An 18,476-nucleotide genomic window follows, 5' to 3' on the forward strand; every position below is an offset into this window, starting at 1 on the left:
AGTAGCCGATCCCAACTCTGCTATCTTCAGGGGTGCCAGACCCAGAGTGGAATTCGTTCACAAGGAGCAAGAATGAGCCTGCGGTTGGGAGGGAATGGAACGTGGGGGGTTGGAGCAGGCCCACAGCCTGGTGAGCCCCTGGGCCATGTTCCTGCAGCTTCCACTCCCACACCTGCCACTGGCCTCCCCACAGTGGAAACACAGCTTGTTGTGAGTGCATGCCAGCTGTCAACAAGTGGTTTTTAGTACATTCTGGGCTTTGCTGTATCTATCTAGTGCCTGTTTGTGCGTTTTTTTCTTTCTACCGCTGCTTCCCCATTTTCCTTCTGTCCTTTTCCTCCTAGCTCCTTGTTTTCCTAGCAGCACATGGGGTTCCCCAGAGGATCAGAGGTGGCCATGTGGGGGAGTCGTTTGGGCTGCGGTGCTGCATCATTTTTCTCCTTTGCTTTCTCTTTTTACTTTAGACATTGGCCCGACTCCAGGTGTTTCCTTTCACTTCCTCAGTGTTTCTCTTCTGACCTGCATGTTGAGTTCTGTATTGCGTTGGCTTCCAACAAAAACCAGAAGTCACTGACAGACTAAACTGCACCTTGTTGGTATTCAGCTGTGATGGACGTAGAGAATTGGAGGCACCTTGTTTTCACAACTAGGATAAAAATAGCTGTTGATCCTTGCAGGTTCCTTTCCATTCCTATTGAGAGGGAGCCCTGGCTCCATGACCCCCTCCCAAAGTGGACTGTCCAAAGGGATAGGCTCACACGAGAAACAGCGAGAGCTCAAAGTGGAGACCGTAGAATAGCAGTAGGGAGTCCACGGAGAAGATACAGTGAATGTTCGTAGGCATTCACGTGTTTTTGTTACTGCTTTTTCGAGGCTGTGTCCCAATGAGTTCACTCCTTTCACCAGATATGGTCGAGGTTCCCCTCTCTGGCCAGCTGCAGTGAATGGCCAGCGGGTTTCTTTTCTCCTGGGCCAAGGCACTTCGAGGGTTGGGAGATAGTGCCGGCACTGCGCTTGGCTGACTGCAGCGCTGACACAGTGTTTCCCCAAATCCCTGTTGCCTGTGTGTTTGTGTTTATCTGTTCCTAGTACAGGCAACATAATGAGATACTGTGCTTCCCACCTCCCCTTCAATTCATAGCCAAAATGGGTCTAGAATCTGGCACTTTACTCATTTCCCTTGATAAATGAAATTGTACTGTGCAGAGCTGTCAGGAACCTTCAGATGATCGCATAGGACTGTAGCTGTCTAGGTCTGAGGCTGCATCTTGGGGACACACTTGATTGTTCCCATGTGCAGGGTTCAGCACTTACCTGGGAGTGGTAGTGGTTAGGCTTTTGAGCTTGAACGCCCGCGTGTGAACAGATGAAAAATCCTTCAGTACCCAAATCCCAGTCTTCCCTTTGGGGAGCAGTTGGGGGGTGGCTGGCAGCAAGGGCCTAGGAAAGAGACCCTTGCAGGGTGATGGCAGGGCGGCCTGGGGAGCCCAGTGTAGTGTGCTTAGTAATTGGTCACCAGCTGTCATCCTTGGCTTCTCCTACTGTATCTTTGTTACAAGCCCTCAGCAATCCACAGAACTCTCTCTCCTTCCTTCCACCTGTCAGCTTCTCTGCTTCTGAGATAAGAACCATTTCTGTAACACCAATACTTAAGAAAGACGTGCATTATGTGGTGTAATCAAACCTGATGCTTTCAGATCATCTACTTACATCTTCAACATGGATAAGATAAAGAAACAAAACAAATGCATCTAAACTTCTGGGCAATCCAGTTGATTTTTAAATGTAAGAATGGAATTCCAAACACAACACATTCAGCTGTATGACAGAAAGTAAATCTATGGATATGGTATTTTGTGAAGGATCTTTTCAACAAAAGAAACGCTTACATAATTAAAAAATATATATATATACATTAGGAAAGATGGACTAACTACAACCCAAGTAGAGAAAGTATGAACAAGGCCTGCTGGACAGTTATACAAGCTTGCACTCAACAACTGTTCTCTTCAATCACATGGAACGTGTGCAAAAACTGCCCATATACTGGGCCATAAAGCAAATTTCAAAGGACTGAAATTATGCCAAGTATATATTGTCTGACTCCAAGGCAATTATACTAGAAAAAGTGACTAGAAAAATCCCCATATGGGCTGGGCATGGTAGCTGATGCCTGTAATCCCAACACTCTGGAAGGCCAAGATAGGCAGACCAATTGAGGTCAGGGGTTCAATACCAGCCTGGCCAACATGACAAAACCCCATCTCTACTAAAAATACAATAAAATTAGCTGGGTGTGGGGGCATGCCCTGAAATCCCAGCTACTCAGGAGGCTAAGGCGGGAGAGTTGCTTGAACCCAGGAGGCGGAGGTTGCAGTGAGCGGAGCATCAGGCCACTTCACTCTAGCCTGGGCCACAGAGCGAGACCCGTCTTTTTTTTTTTTTTTTTTTTTAGACGGAGCCTCGAACTGTCGCCCAGGCTGGAGTGCAATGGCGTGATCTCAGCTCACCACAACCTCGGCCTCCTGGGGTTCAAGCAATTCTCCCGCCTCAGCCTCCTGAGTAGATTACCTGGGATTACAGGTGCCTGCCACCATGCCCAGCTAATTTTTAGTAGAAACGGGCTTTCACTATGTTGGCCAGGCTGGTCTTGAACTCCTGACCTCGTGATCCACCGGCCTCAGCCTCCCAAAGCACTGGGATTACAGGCGTGAGCCACCGTGCCCAGCGGAGACCCTGTCTTAAAAAAGCCAGGCACTCCAGCCTGGGCAACAAGAGTGAAACTGTCTCAAAAAAGAAGAAGAAAAAAAAAATAATAGAAAAGAAGAAAAACCGAGAAATACTAAGCTAGGCAATTCCCAGATAAGTCTAATGTGGCGAAACAGTGGCAGGTTGGCCATGTGAGCATGGGAGGTGTGGGGAGCAGAAGGCAGCTGTTTGCAGCCACTGGGTTCCGCCGGGTGGGCTCACTGGGGTGGGCCCAAGGCCAGAGGGAGTCCTGGACGCGGCGAGCTGGAGGGTGAGGCGACCCGGGAGGGGAGACACCGCCAGGCAGGGGAGGGCGGCCGGGTAGGTGTGGTCCGGCTCACACCGCAGCCACCGCCACCGCCACAGGGAGAACGCGGAGAACATGTACTACTTCTCAGAGCTGGCCCTGACCCTCAACGAGCACGAGGAGGGCGTAGCGCCAACCGACAGCCGCCTGCGGCCCGACCAGCGGCTGATGGAGAAGGGCCGTTGGGACGAGGCCAATACCGAGAAGCAGCGGCTGGAGGAGAAGCAGCGCCTGTCGCGGCGCCGGCGGCTGGAGGCCTGCGGGCCGGGCAGCAGCTGCAGCTCGGAGGAAGGTGAGGCCGGGCGGGAAGGGCGCCCCGGGGGGAGGAAAGGGGTGCCCGGGTGGGGGTGCCGCAGGGACGATTCCGGGGGAGCAGGCCACCAGCCCACTGTGCCTGCCCAGCAGAGAAGGAGGCGGATGCCTACACGCCACTGTGGTTTGAGAAGAGGCTGGACCCGCTGACCGGGGAGATGGCCTGTGTGTACAAGGGCGGCTACTGGGAGGCCAAGGAGAAGCAAGACTGGCATATGTGCCCCAACATCTTCTGAGCGCCACCCTTGCAGCAAATACAGGCGCCTGCACAGCCTGGCCCACCTGTTCATTAATGCACTCAATTTAGTACTGAATGGTCTTTCTCCCAGCCCATTCCCAGCCCTTCCTATTTCCTTACCTATTTTTTTTTCTCCCCACACTTTCTTGGGACTCCCACCTTGGAAGGAGGAAGGGCTGACCTGGGTTCTCTCCAGCCCCCAGGTGCGCCGGGTCACCCGTGCCCCTTCATTATGGACCTGGGCCCTACTGGAACCCCTGCCCCAGTTACCACAACTCAGGCCGGCTGGCCCGGGCCATGGGCTGCACAAATCACCAGCCCCCAACCCAGGGAAGAACTGGCCCCTCCTAGGGAGCCTCTTCGACTTTTTTAGAAAAATGATCTCCATTTCTTTCCAGCCATGATGTTTAGTAAATATTTTTAGTACCACACTTAGCAGACAGCTTTCCAAGTGTGCTTTCTTGCCACAAAAGTGTCCTGGCAAGAGCCCCTTATTTTTAAGACATCAGGAAGCCAGACCCCTTTGAGTTGGGAGAATTTTGTAGCTCAACATATCAAGTCCTCAATGGTATCTGAGCTGCCCACACCCCCACCTGCCAGGGCCCCACAGAGCCCAAAACAGAAGGGGGCTGCCCAGCCCAGCAGAGCACAGTTTCTGGAGCTCCCATCCACAGATGCAGGAGGGGGTACCGATGGTAACCCCCATGTGGATTTGAGGGCAGCAGTCCCTGGCCTCACCCTAGCCAGCCTGGGTGGCTCCCTAGCCCCAAGAGGCCAGGAAGGGCTGGAAGGCAGGGCCTGCAGGTGCTCCCCACCCTGAGACCCAGGCCCCAAATCAGCAATAATGAACAAACCCTTGGCCCAGCCTGGGCTGGTGACCCGGGCACCAGAGACCTTGCATCCCTCCTCATCCTAGGAGGCCCCTAGGGGTGCCCCATCTCAATGTCCCCTGAACTCTTTATTTGCCTAATTTATATATATATATATGATATATAAATATATATAAAATAGCTATTTTGCTTAAATTTCTACAGTATGTAAAAGTGAAAAAATGATGAAGACGGGCGCACCTGTCTGAGTTTGGCCCTCATGTCAGCTGTGCCCTTCCCTCTCCTCATGCCCCCTTCCAGCGGCTTCTGCCAACCATGGGGGGCTGGGCCACCATGGCCACTGACCCAGCCCCTCAGAATCCCACACTCCAATCCTTTCCATTTCAGTTTAGTCCTAAAAGTTCATCACAGGGTCTTTCTTTCTACTCCAGGACTGGTTTTGTTTTTATATATATATATATAAAAAGTGAAAACACCAATGTGTGAAATGCCTTACGATGCCCACTGGAGAGGTGGGGCGGGGTGGGGCAGGACGGCCCCACTGAGGCTCCCACAGAGCTGTGGAATGTACCTCTCCCCAACACTGTTTTGTTAGCGAGCACCTTTTGACCAGTAATAAAAAAACCTTGGCTTTGGAGTTTTCCACTGCCCTGTCCCTCAGTCTCTCTGTGTCTGGGTAGAGGGGACTAATGTAGAAGGACAGGTGACAGCCTACAAGGTGGCATGGGGGTAGAGCATGGGGTGAAACAGCAGGGGGGTCAGGGGAACAGAGGAGGTAGGAGACCCAGGAAACTGCCCAAAGGGCTGGGGAGAGGGTCGCAGCTCTGCCAAAGGCTGCCCTGATGCTGTGGCCACAGGGCTGGCCTGGACCTAGCTCTGCTCTTTGGAAGGGCAGTGCTTTAGCCAGGTGGAGACCACCAGCAGCCCCCTCCCGTGTTTCAGTTCCTGGAGCTGTCTAGTGGGAGGCCTCCAGGGGGAAGGCCGGTCCTGGTGAGTTCCATATCACTTGACAGCAGCAGCCTGGGCTGCACTTCCAGGTGAGGGATGGGTAGAGCAGGGCACCCCAGGGGCATCAGGGCCAGCGCTCTCACCATCTGCCTCCACACCCCAGCCCTGTGGGATCTGGGGCTGGCCCTGCACAGCTCCTTCCCTGGCTAGGCTTCCCCATCTGTAGGGAGGTGGCCGCTGGCTGGGGGTCCCGGCTGAGGAGCTGGTGGGGCAGGTCTCACTGGAATAGAGGTGAGGCGGAACCTCAGGATGCACCTGACCCAGAGGGTAAGGGAGGGGACAAAGGCCAGTCTACTGAGGCAAAGAGAGGGCTCTGAAGAGCTTGAACAGAAATTGACATCAGGGCAATGTTTTAGAAAGACCACTCTGACCAGCAGGACACAAGATCAATCTACAAATCTACACTCAGTGGTCTCACATACACCAGCCATCACTGAGTAGAAAATGTAATAGAAAAAAAGGTCTACAACATAGGCCATCTGACAAAAAGACACAAAACCTGTAAAAGACCTTTATGGACATAACAGAGAGGACCTGAGTTAAGAGGGAAAATACATCTTCATAGCTAGGTTCACATTCAGTTATGTTAGTCCCAAACCTACAAATTCAACATGATCCCTATTAAAATCCTACCAATATAGTTCAAAAGCTTGACAAGTTGTGACATTTATATGAGAGAATAATTTAAAAAAAAAAAAAATAGGGCCAGGTGCAGTGGCTCACGCCTGTTATCCCAGCACTTTAGGAGGCCAAGGCGGACAGATCACTTGAGGCCAGGAGTTCGAGACCAGCCTGGCCAACATGGCAAAACCCCGTCTCTACTAAAAATACAAAAATTAGCTGGGTATGGTGGCGCACACCTGTAATCCCAGCTAGCTGGGAGGCTGAGGCAGAGAATCGCTTGAACCTGGGAGGCGGAGGCTGCTGTGAGTGGAGATCGCGCCACTGCACTCCAGCAAGAACTCAGGGGACGATGACGGGACTATGTGGACTTGACCTGCAGATGACCAAACAAGCTGGAAGCCTCCTGGGGACACACAGCTTCCTTTTTCTCCACTGCGCTCTGATCACCATCTGGCTGCCATGCAGTGTATTTGTTGATGGTCTGCCCTCGCTACCCCAATGGACTGAGCTTCATGAGACTGTGAGCTTCATGATCTTATACGTTGTAGCATCCCACTGCCTGGCACATAGTCAGTGCTCAATGAATAGCTGTCGAAAGAATCAACACCAGGCCAGGAAGATCAGCTAAAGCAAACGCTCAGTGGGACAACACCTGAGCAGTGGGGGGCGTGACTGCAGTACCAAGTTGGGAGGAGACTCAGAAATGGAACTGGTGAAGAGCTGAGCCCAGGGACCCAGGAAACTCCTGCCTCCCCCAAACTCTAGAGTTCAAATTGCTGCTCCTGACAGACTGTGGGGTAGGAGTCAGATTCTGTACGTGGGGAAGAGAAGGCCTGAGGTTCCCTCATCTCCAGGGACATGGCTCAGCATGAAGGGAGTTGGGAGGAGAGGACAACGGAGAGACATTTCAAAGTGGAACAGAGAACAGGACAAGAGACAAACTCAATGCTATTTAAGTTATTGTTTTTATGAAGCTAGCCAGCATGCATAACTTCAGCAACAAAGCCTGATAAAGACAGTGTGAAAATAAAGGGAATATATAGTTCGGTCTCATGGAAGAAAAGAATTTTCATAAATCCAAACAAGAGAACAGCAAATAGAATCTAGCCACATAGAAAAGACTGAACCCCAAGTTGGTAAGCCCATGCCCAAATTAGGTTTACTGCAGAAATGCAAGAATGGCTCAACGTTGTGAAGCTTTCCATGGTAAATCATTCCTTACATCAGCCAGTCGAAGGATTTCTTCTTCTGGCAATATGGTAAACTAGGTTCCCAGAAAATACTCCTTTGTGGAAAACTAGACAGGTTGGATAAAATTTTTTAAATGTTAAATGCATCTATCAACTGGAAACAATATGAGGAATACTCAAGCCAAAAACTAAGTGGGTATGAAAACCTGGAGAGGTAAGAAAAGGTCTGAAATATTTTATGTTGCAATTATTTACAAAGCCCAATGAGCTTAACTGTAAGTTTTCACTGCCTCAAAAGAGCCTCCAAAGGTAGGGCATATAATAGGAAATTTGGGGCCCCCAAGGGCTATACCTTCAATGTAATGGTGAATCCAAAATAAAATACAAGAAAAATCACTTGTCTTAAAGGTTGGTCCTGAGCAGAGAAAAACAAAATCCCCCTAAGAATTTGTAATCAGGAGTGGACCCTCAGTTAGTTTTGCAGCCCAAATACACACTACCTGAATGGCTCAATGAAACCTCTGACAGAGAACGTAACATGGTCCGAAGTTGGCAATGTTCCCAGTCACCTGGGGGAAGCAAACAGGTCCTCTCTGGAAGATATCCCCTTCATTCTAGGCCTTAGAGAATCTCAGATATGAAACTGCAGGGAAAATGAGCAGCTCACAGTATAAAATCTCCAAACACACAAGGAAACAAGCACCCATGAGCAAGGGCAACCAGAAGTAACAGATAGCAGAATCAGACAGAAAACTCTTCCACACAGTGAAATTATCAGATACAGAAGAGAAAATAAGCATGTTTAATATATTTCTAGAAACAGAAAGGCAGCTTGAAAATAAGTGAAGAGTAAATATTCAAAAATACTAAACAAATTTCAAGAAAATATTTTAAAATCACTAAAAATAATTCGGTGAATAGTTTTACAACAGATTACACAGCTGAAGAGAGTATTAGTGAAGCAGAAGTGAGATCTGAAGAAATTTGGAATACAACACAGAGACACAAAGAGGTGAAAAATATCAAAGGGAAGTTAAGACATGAAAGATAAGATCCCACATATGTCTGATCTATTTCAGAAGGAGAAAAGAATTTTTTATGGAACAGAAGCAATCTTGGAAGAGTTATGGCTAAAAGTTTTTCAAGAAATCATGAAAAACACCAATATACAAAGTTAAGCTCAACAAATCCTAATTATGGTAAATAAAAAGATATCTACAGCTAAATACAACATAGTAAAACTGCAAGATTACTAAGACAACAAAATCTTACAAGCAGATTTTTTTAAATTACCTTCAAACAGCATAAATTAGGCTGGGTGCAGTGGCTCACACCTGTCATACCAGCACTTTGGGAGGCTGAGGCAGAAGGATCGCTTGAGACCAGCAGTTGGAGACCATCATGGGAAAACAGAAGAGACCCCATCTCTACAAAAATAAAAATAAAAACTAAATTAGGCAAAGTGGTATGTGTCTGTAGTCCTAGCTTCCCAGGAGACTGAGGCTGGAGGATTGCTTGAGCCCAAGAATTTGAGGCTGCAGTGAGCTATGATCACATCACTGCACTCCAGCCCAAGCAACAGAGTGAGATCCTGAAAATTCATCTCCAAAGGAAGGCCAATTAGACCGAGAACAGATTAGACTGAGAGCCTCCAAAGGAAGTCAGAAGACAATGAAGTATTACCTCCAAAATAGAGAAGAAAATGTTAGTATTCTCCTCAGTCAAAATATCTTTTCCACAGGTCACGTGTGGTGGTTTATGCCTATAATCCCAACACCTGGGGAGGCCAAGGCGGAATGATCACTTGAGGTCAGGAATTTGAGAACAGCCTGGGCAATACAGCAAGACTCCATCTCTACAAAAATAAAATAATTAACCAGGCATGGTGGCATATGCCTGTAGTCCCAGCTACTTGGGAGGCTGAGGAGGGAGGATAACTTGAGCCTAGAAGTTTGAGACTGCAGTGAGCTACACAATCATCCTGTCTCTGTCTGTCTCTGTCTCTATCTCTCTCTCTCTCTATATATATATGTGTGTGTGTGTGTGTGTGTGTGTGTGTGTGTGTGTATGTGTGTGTATGTGTGTATAACTAAATTTTATTTAGCATATTAAACAGTATATTAAATTTTTTTTTAAATATATAGTGTCATGTGAAGTGAGACTATGATGAGTTAAGATTATGTAAAACTTATCAGGTAATCATTGAAGGAATAGCAATACTAAATTATTTCCAAAGCAGTAGAAGAAACACATTGAATGCAGGGGGGAAAAAGCTCAGTAAATCTAAAGAAGCCAAGAGAGGAGAGGAAAAAAGAATGTAGAATAAAAATCACAAATAAGAGAATACAAATACATCAATAATACATCAGTAATTACATAAAATTTAAGTAATCTAAATGCTTCAAGGAAAAAAATATGGACTAAAAATAAAATCCAGCTATATGCTATTTACAAGAATACACCTAAAACATAAATATATAAACTAAACAGACCCTAGGGCAAAAAATATTACTAGATGTCAACTACTAGAATTTTAAGGTCATTTTGTAGTGATAGAAGGTAAAACTCATAAATTTCTAAAACTCTTATGCACCTAATAACATCTCAAAATGTATAAAGTAAAATGGATAAAGAGAAAGATAAATCCACTATCATAATGGAAGATTGTAATTTATTTCTCCCAGTAATTAGAGCTCAGACAACAAATTATGTTAATTACTACATAATTAACAAACTTGATGTCATAGACACACATAGGGAATTAAATGTGACTGCAGAATACATATTTTTGAAATGCACATGGAACTTTTATGAACATTAACCATATATTTAATCCAGTCATAAGGCCTCAGCAAATTTCAAAGGACCACATTCTCAGACTGCAATGAAGACAGTTCAAAATCAATGACAAAAATAAAACTTGGAGGAAAAAACAGGCTAGAACATTAAGAAATATATTTTGAAATAACTCATAGGTCAATGAAGAAAACAACAGAAATCAGAAAATACAGTTTAAAAAACTATATATTAAAACATACAGAATACAGGTAAAGCAGTACCTTGAGGAAAATTTACAACATTTAAGATTCATGTAAAAGACTAAAAAATTTTTAAACATCCAATTTGAGTAAGAAAATGAACATTAGAAAAAACTCAAGAAAAGGACAAGAATGGGCCGGGCGAGGTGACTCACACCTGTAATCCCAGCACTTTGGGAGGCCGAGGTGGGCGGATCACGAGGTCAGGAGATCGAGACCATCCTGGCAAACACGGTGAAACCCCATCTCTACTAAAAAATATACAAAAAATTAGCCAGGCTTGTTGGTGGGCACCTGTAGTCCCAGCTACTCGGGTGGCTGAGGCAGGAGAATGGCGTGAACCTGGGAAGCGGAGCTTGCAGTGAGCCGAGATCACGACTCTGCACTCCAGCCTGGGCGACGAGCAAGACTCTGTCTCAAAAAAAAGAAAAAAAGAAAAAAGAAAAGGACAAGAATGAAAATAAAGATCAGATATCAGATATTCATTAAATAGGGAAATAATAAAAAGAACGAAGAAAGCTGAGGTTGGGCTGGTTGCAATGGCTCACGCCTGTAATCCCAGCACTTTGGGAGGCCGAGGCGGGTGGATCACGAGGTCAGGAGATTGAGACCATCCTGGCTAACACAGTGAAACCCCTCTCTACTAAAAATACAAAAACAAAATTAGCCGGGCGTCGTGGCGGGCACCTGTAGTCCCAGCTACTCAGGAGGCTGAGGTGGGAGAATGGCATGCACCCGGGAGGTGGAGTTTGCAGTGAGCCGAGATTGCACCACTGCACTCTAGCCTGGGCAACAGAGCGAGACTCCATCTCGAAAAAACAACAAAAAAAAGAAAATCGCTTGAACCTGGGAGGCAGAGGTTGCAGTGAACCAAGATTGTGCCACTGCACTCCAGCCTGGGCAACAAGAGTGAAACTCTACCTCAAAAAAAAAAAGAAAGGGGACATAAATACAGACACCAGAGACATTTTAAAGTAAGAATATATTATTAGAACTTGCCCTGTGGAGACACCTAAAAAATAAATAAGGAATATTATGAACAACTTGGACAATAAATTTGAAAACAGATAAAATGGATTAGTTCCTAAAAAAATATAACTTCGCTGGACTCAGTGGCTCATGCCTGGGATCCCAACACTCTGGGAGGCCGAGTCGGGCTGATTGCTTTGAAGCCAGGTGTTTGAGACCAGGCTGGGCAACATAATAAAACCCCATCTCTACAAAAAATACGCACACACAAAAAATTAGCTAGGCATAGTGGTGCAAGCCTGTAGTCCCAGCCACTCAGGAGGCTGAGGTGGGAGGATGGCTTGAGCTCGGGAGATGGAGGCTGCAGTGAGCCTAGATCATGCCACTGTACTCCAGCCTGAGCAACAGAGTGAGACCCTGTCTCAAAAAAAAAAAAAAAAAAAAAAAAGACTTATAATCATTTCTTTTTAAAAATCAGTTAAAAGTAGTCCTAACAGGTCGGGCGCAGTGGCTCATGCCCGTAATACCAGCACTTTGGGAGGCTGAGGCGGGTGGATCATGAGGTCAAGAGATCGAGACTATCCTAGCCAACATGGTGAAACCCTGCCTCTACTAAAAATGCAAAAATTAGCTGGGTGTGGTGGTGCACGCCTGTAGTCTCAGCTACTCAGGAGACTGAGGCAGGAGAATCACTTGAACCCGGGAGGCGGAGGGTGCAGTGAGCCGAGATCACTGTACTCCAGCCTGGTGACAGAGCGAGACTCCATCTCAAAAACAGTCCTAATATATACACACAAAACTCTACACAGATGACCAACGAATAATTCCAATCTTACAGAAACTTTCCAAGAGTAGAGGGAAAGAGAGAATACTCCCAAACTGATTTCTTCAAGCTAACATAACCTGCTCACAAAAACCTGACAAACAGTATGAGAATGGACAATTACAAACTAATGTCACTTGTAATGGTACAATTCAAAATAAAATATTAATAAATCTAACAATATAGAAAATCATTATTGTTCCAAAAATGCAAGGTTAGTTTATGCTGAGAAAAACTAAACCATGTAATTCACCACATTAACAAATTAAAGGAGAATGCTACATAGTTATGCTAATATGAAGAAACACTTTAGATAAAATTCAGCATGCATCCATGATATTTAAAAGGAAAAAAAGGCTGGTCACAGTGGCTCACGCCTGTAATCCTAGCACTTTGGGAGGCCCAGGTGGGTGGATCACCTGAGGTCAGGAGTCAAGACCAGCCTGGCCAACATGGTGAAACCCCATCTCTAGTAAAAATACAAAAATTAGCTGGGCATGGTGGTGGGCACCTGCTCCTCAAGAGGCTGCAGCAGGAGAATCACTTGAACCTGGGAGGTGGAGGCTGCAGTGAGCCAAGATGGCACCACTGCACTCCAGCCGGGGCAACAGAGCGAGACTCTGTCTCAAAAAATATATAAATAAATAAATAAAGTTTAGCAATAGGAATAGAAGAAAATTTCCATAATCTGATATCTACACACACGCACTTTTCCTGCTAGACAGGAAACAAAAAGAGATGCCCACTTTCCCCCTTTATATTCAACATTGTACTCAGAGCCAATGCAATAAGGCAAGAAAAATATTTATATAAAGTATGAGAATTGGTAAAATTATCACTGTTCACTGATGATATGACCTAAAAAATCCAAAAGAATTGTGTAGATAACAGTCAGTTGATACATAAAAATCAATTACATTTTTATATACTAGCAACAAGCTGTCAGAGAATGTATCTTAAAGTTGTCGTTCATCTATAACAGCATTACAAATCATCAGGTTCCAAAGATATATCTAACAAAAGACATATGAGACCTCTAAAGGGAAAACTGTAATACTTTTTTTGAGAGACACTAAAGAAAGATCTAGATTGAGAATTATACCATATTCATGGTTGGGAGGACTTATAAAGGTATCAATTCTTCTCAGTTGAGGATGGATACCATCAATTCCAATGGAACCCCTACAGGTTTTCTCATGGAGCTTGATGATTCTAAAATGTGCACGAAAATGCTAACACCTAACAGTAGTCAAGACACTACTGAAGTAGAAATGTAGCTGGGCGCGGTGGCTCGTGCCTGTAATTCCAGCACTTTGGGAGGCCAAGGCAGGTGGATAGCCTGAGGTCAGGAGTTCCAGACCAGTCTGGCCAACATGGTGAAACCCCATCTCTATTAAAAATACAAAAAAATTAGCCAGGTGTGGCGGTGCGCACCTGTAATCCCAGCTACTCAGGAGGCTGAGGCAGGGGAATCCCTTGAACCAGGGAAGTGGAGGTTGTAGTGAGCTGAGATCATGCCACTGCACTCCAGCCTGGGCGACAGAGCAAGACTCAGTCTCAAAAAAAAAAAAAGAAAAGTAGGAGGACTGCCTCAACTAGATATCAAAATAATGTAAAACTATAAATAAATTAGTATTGGCATAGAGAAAGAGACAATAGACAAATATAACTAAATTAAAAGTTCAGAAACAGATTAATACATAAATGAACACGATATATAACAGAGGTAGCACTGCAGATCAATAGTGAAAGAAAAGACTACTCAATGAAGGGTGGTGAGGCAACCAGGTATATGTATGGAAAGAAGGAGAGAAGAGGAAGGGAGGGAATGAAGAAGGAAGGGAGGAGGGAAGGAGGAAAACTGGAGCTCTACCTCATACCATACATGAAACTCAATTCCGGGCAGATTAAAGATCTAGGCCAAGCAAGGTGGCTCATACCTATAATCCCAGCACTTTGGAAGACTAAGATGGGCAGATCACTTTAGGCCAGGAGTTCGAGACCAGCCTGGCCAATATGGCAAAACCCTATCTCTATTAAAAATACAAAAAATTAGCTGGGTGTGGTGGCACATGCCTGTAATCCCAGCTACTCGGGAGGCTGAGGCAGGAGAATCACTTGAACCCAGGAGGCAGAGGTTGCAGTGAGCCAAGATCATGCCACTGTACTCCAGCCTGGGCAACAGAATGAGACTCTGTCTCAAAAAATAATAACAATAATAATTTTTTTAAAAAAAATCTACATAGATGGTCCTCAACTTACAATAAGGTTATGTTCCAATAAACCCATCATAAGTCAAAAATATCATAAGTTAAAAATGCATTTAATACTCCTACAGGACATCATAGCTTAGCCTAGCCTACCTTAAATGAGCTCAGAACACTTACCTTAGCCTACAGTTGAGCAAAATCATCTAACGCATAGCCTGTTTTTATAATAGAGTGTTGAATATCTCACGTCATTTATTGAACACCGTACACTATAGAGTATCAAACGTTTACCCTTGTGGCTGACAGCTGCAGCTCACTGCCACTGCCCGGCATCACAATATCTTATACAATATTGCTAGCCTGGAGAAAGATGAAAATTCAAAATTCAAAGTGCAGCTTCTACTGAATGGGTATTGCTTTCACAACATCATAAAGTCAAAACAATCCTAAGTCAAACCATCATTAAGGTAGGGACCATCTGTATGTGAAAGACAAAACTATAAAGGCTTTAGAATACAAAATATCTTCATGACCTCAGGGTAGAGAAGTATTTCTTATTTTTGTTTTGTTTTTTTGAGATGGAGTTTTGCTCCTGTCTCCCAGGCTGGAGTGCAATGGTGCAATCTTGGCTCACTGCAACTTCTGCCTCCCGGGTTCAATCAATTCTTCTGCCTCACCCTCCTGAGTAGCTGGATTACAGGCACCCACCATCACGCCCCAGCTAATTTTTGTATTTTTAGTAGGGATGGGGTTTCACCATGTTGGCCAGGCTGGTCTCAAACTCCTGACCTCAGGTGATCTGCCTGCCTCGGCCTCCCAAATTGCTGGGATTACAGGCGTGAGCCACTGCGCCCGGCCAAGAAGTATTTCTTAAACAAGTTACAATAAAACTATAAATAAAGGACTGATAAATTATTATTCTACATTTTTAATTAAGGATTCCTAGTCCTCAAAAAGACTCTGTAAAAAGAGAATAAAAAAGAAGGCATACCAAAGAATAGGAGAAAAAATCTGCAACACAGATAACTTATAAAGAACATGTCTCCAGAATATACAAAATTCAAATAAGAAAAAGATAAAATAGAAAAATGGGCCCAAATCTTGAGCAAACACTTCATCACAGAAAGCTAAATGGTCAATAAGGCCAGGCACAATGGCTCATGCCTGTAATCCCAGCACTTTGGGAGGCTGAGGCAAGCGGATCGCTTGTGTCCAGGAATTCAAGACCAGCCAGGGTGACATAGCGAAACCCTGTCTCTACGAAAAATACAAAAATTAGCCAGGCATTGTGGCATGTGCCTGTAGTCCTAACTACTTGGGAGGCTGAGGCAGGAGGACTCCTTGAGCCCAGGAGGTGGAGGTTGCAGCGTGCTGCGATTGTGCCACTGCACTCCAGCCTGGGCGACAGAGCAAGACCCTGTCTCAAAAATAAATAAAAATAAAATAAATGGTCAATAAATATAAGAAAAGGTGCTCAACCACATTTTGGAAATCAGAAAAATGTAAATTAAACCACACTGAGATACCACTATGCCCTCATCAGACTGGCAAAACATTTCAAGTCTAGCAATATCAAGCACAGGCAACAAAGTAGAGAAACAAAGCACTTATCCAGTGCCAATGAGTGTGAAAATTAACACAACCGATTCTGGCATTACCTAGTAAAGTGGAAATGGGCATGAACTATGACTCTGCAATTCTACTCCAAGGATTATATCCTAGGGCAGGGGTCCCCAACCCTCAGGCCACAGACCGGTACCAGTCCATGGCCTGTTAGGAACCAGACCCACAGCAGGTGAGCTGCAGGCAAGCAGGCAAAGCTTCATCTGTATTTACAGCCGCTACCCATTACCTATTACTGCCTGAGCTCTGCCTCCAGTCAGATCAGCGGCGGCATTAGATTCTCATAGGAGCAAGAACCCTATGTAAACTGCGCATGCAAGGGATCTAGGTTGCATGTTCCTGATGAGAATCGAATGCCTGATGATCTGTCACTGTCTCCCATCACCCACAGATGAGACCATCTAGCTCCAGGAAAACAAGCTCGGGCTCCCACTGATTCTACATTATGGTGAGTTGTATAATTATTTCATTATATATTACAATGTAATAATAACAGAAATAAAGTGCACAATAAATGTAATGCGTTTGAATCATCCCAAAAACCATCCCGCACCCCAGTCCATGGAGAAACTGTCTTCCATGAAACCAGTCCCTGGTACCAAAAATGTTGGGGACAGCTGTCCCAGGGAGAAAGTCCTGCACACATTCAACAGGAGACATAAACAATGCACAGTTGCCAGTCTCAGAGGAATGCATTTAAAATTGTATTATGTTCAATTGCAGGTGTAATTCATTCATTTTCATTACTGTCTAGTATTCGGCAGTGATGTAGCAACCCAAATAACAAAGAGGCTCTCTAAAAGAAAAGACATATATACATAAATTTGCAATGCTTTGTTCCTAAATAAGTATCTTTTCTTCTGAGAACCTCTCTTTATTGTTATTTAGGTTACATCCAGAATACTATACAGTAGTGAAAATGAATAAATTACAGTTACATCCAACAACATGGATGATTTTCTGGAACACAATGTTGAAAATAAAAAAAAGAAAACCGCAAAACAATAAAACGTTATGTCCATCTAAGTTCAAAAACAAAGCAAAATAAAACACTTAGGGCAAAATAAAACAGGAATACACAGAGCTCATAAAAATATAATGAAGAGTAAAGAAACACAATTATAAAACGAAATACTAAGAGTAATAAACACAATTCAGGATGATGGTGACCTCTGAGCAGGGAGACAAGGGGTCCAGGAAGGACACACAGGGATTCATAAAATAACAAGCCAGGTGATGGGTGTTTGACGTATATTTTTTCTGCTTTATAATTTTTTTTTTTTTAAAGACAGTTTCTCACTCTGTCACCCAGGCTAGAGTACAGTGGCACGATCATAGCTCATTGCAGCCTCCACCTCCCGGGCTCAAGCGATTCTCCCACCTCGGCCTCAGCACAAAACCAGCTAATTTTTGTATTTAATGTGGAGATGGCGTCTTGCTATGTTGCCCAGGCTGGTCTCCAACTCCTGGGCTCAAGCAATCTGCCCACCTTGGCCTCCCAAATTGCTGGAATTACAGGCGTGAGCCACCGCTCCAGGCCTCCTTTACAAATATTTTATACAGCATTCTTTCATAGCTACTCAATGTCTAATTGAAAATAAAAACAGCAGCATAAAGGAGAAAACTCTATGGTTTTTTTTTATAGAAGGTGTAAAGGCATTTGACAAAATTCAGCCAGTTTCCAGGGGGCACAGCCCACGTTTCATTCTGTGTGACTGCTGCCCCCTGGCGCCCAACTCAGGCAGGACTGGCAACTACCGGTGAGTCCCAGCAGCCGCAAAACAAACTAAAGGAAACCCCAACATTTTAAAAGCCACTTGCCGAAACTCTCACTGCTCAACTCTCACTTGCGGATTTCCACGCATATCAGAAACAGCCCGGGATCATTATTCAACACTGTTTCAGAGGTTCTAACTAAAGCAAACTGACAAAATAAATTGGTATACTGGCAAATTTGTATCTATAAAAAACAGGCTTATTAAAACTACCAGAATTCCTAAGACAGAAAGTGAATTATATTAAATCATTAGCTTTTCTTCATATTAACAATCAATGAGTAATACAGATGGAAAAAAAGTATTCCATCACAATAGACAAAAACCATAAAACACTTAGGAATAATTTTAACCAGAAAGTTATAGAACCCGTATAAAGAATTTATAAAATCTTATTGGAGGACCTAAAAGAAGTCTTGAGTAAACGGAAAGCCATTTTTTATCCTCTGGGGGAGGATTAATATCACAAAAATGTCAATGCTCCCAAAACTTCCATTTAAATTTAATACAATTATAATTTAAATCCCAATGGAAAACTTTCTTTTAGGCAGGGATGGGAACGAACTGGATAATGCGATTAAATATTTCATGTGAGAGAATACATTCTAAGACTGGAAAAGCATTTTTTAACAAGTGAGGGAGACTGATCTATTTAGATGCTGATGACGCCCAAAATTATAGTTTCAGCCAGAACTTCACCCCTCACATCAGACTCACTTGTGCAACTGACCACAGATGTCTCCACTGGCGTCTAAGCGGGATCTCAAACTCAACAGGTCCA

At 44.5% G+C, this 18,476-nt stretch overlaps 1 protein-coding gene across 9 annotated transcripts in view; it reads left to right on the top strand.

The window, feature by feature from the left end:
* The window catches only part of OSBP2 (oxysterol binding protein 2), a 224,479-nt gene extending 208,106 nt beyond the window's left edge, over nt 1-16,373 (top strand). For 3 of the 9 annotated variants that reach the window (XM_055374217.2, XM_055374216.2, XM_055374221.2), the window contains 2 exons: nt 3,115-3,347; nt 3,458-5,072. In XM_055374217.2, the coding sequence (XP_055230192.1) occupies nt 3,115-3,347; nt 3,458-3,603 (379 nt within the window). In that variant the 3' untranslated portion in view covers nt 3,604-5,072. Of the gene's footprint in view, nt 1-2,455; nt 3,348-3,457; nt 5,073-16,311 lie in introns of those variants that run through there. The other 6 variants (XM_004063306.5, XM_055374222.2, XM_055374219.2 and 3 more) reach the window with 5 other exon arrangements.
* Nucleotides 16,374-18,476: the final 2,103 nt, after the last annotated feature.

The sequence above is a fragment of the Gorilla gorilla genome, chromosome 23 (genome assembly GCF_029281585.2).
Source record: "Gorilla gorilla gorilla isolate KB3781 chromosome 23, NHGRI_mGorGor1-v2.1_pri, whole genome shotgun sequence".
Classification (NCBI taxonomy): Eukaryota; Metazoa; Chordata; class Mammalia; order Primates; family Hominidae; genus Gorilla; species Gorilla gorilla.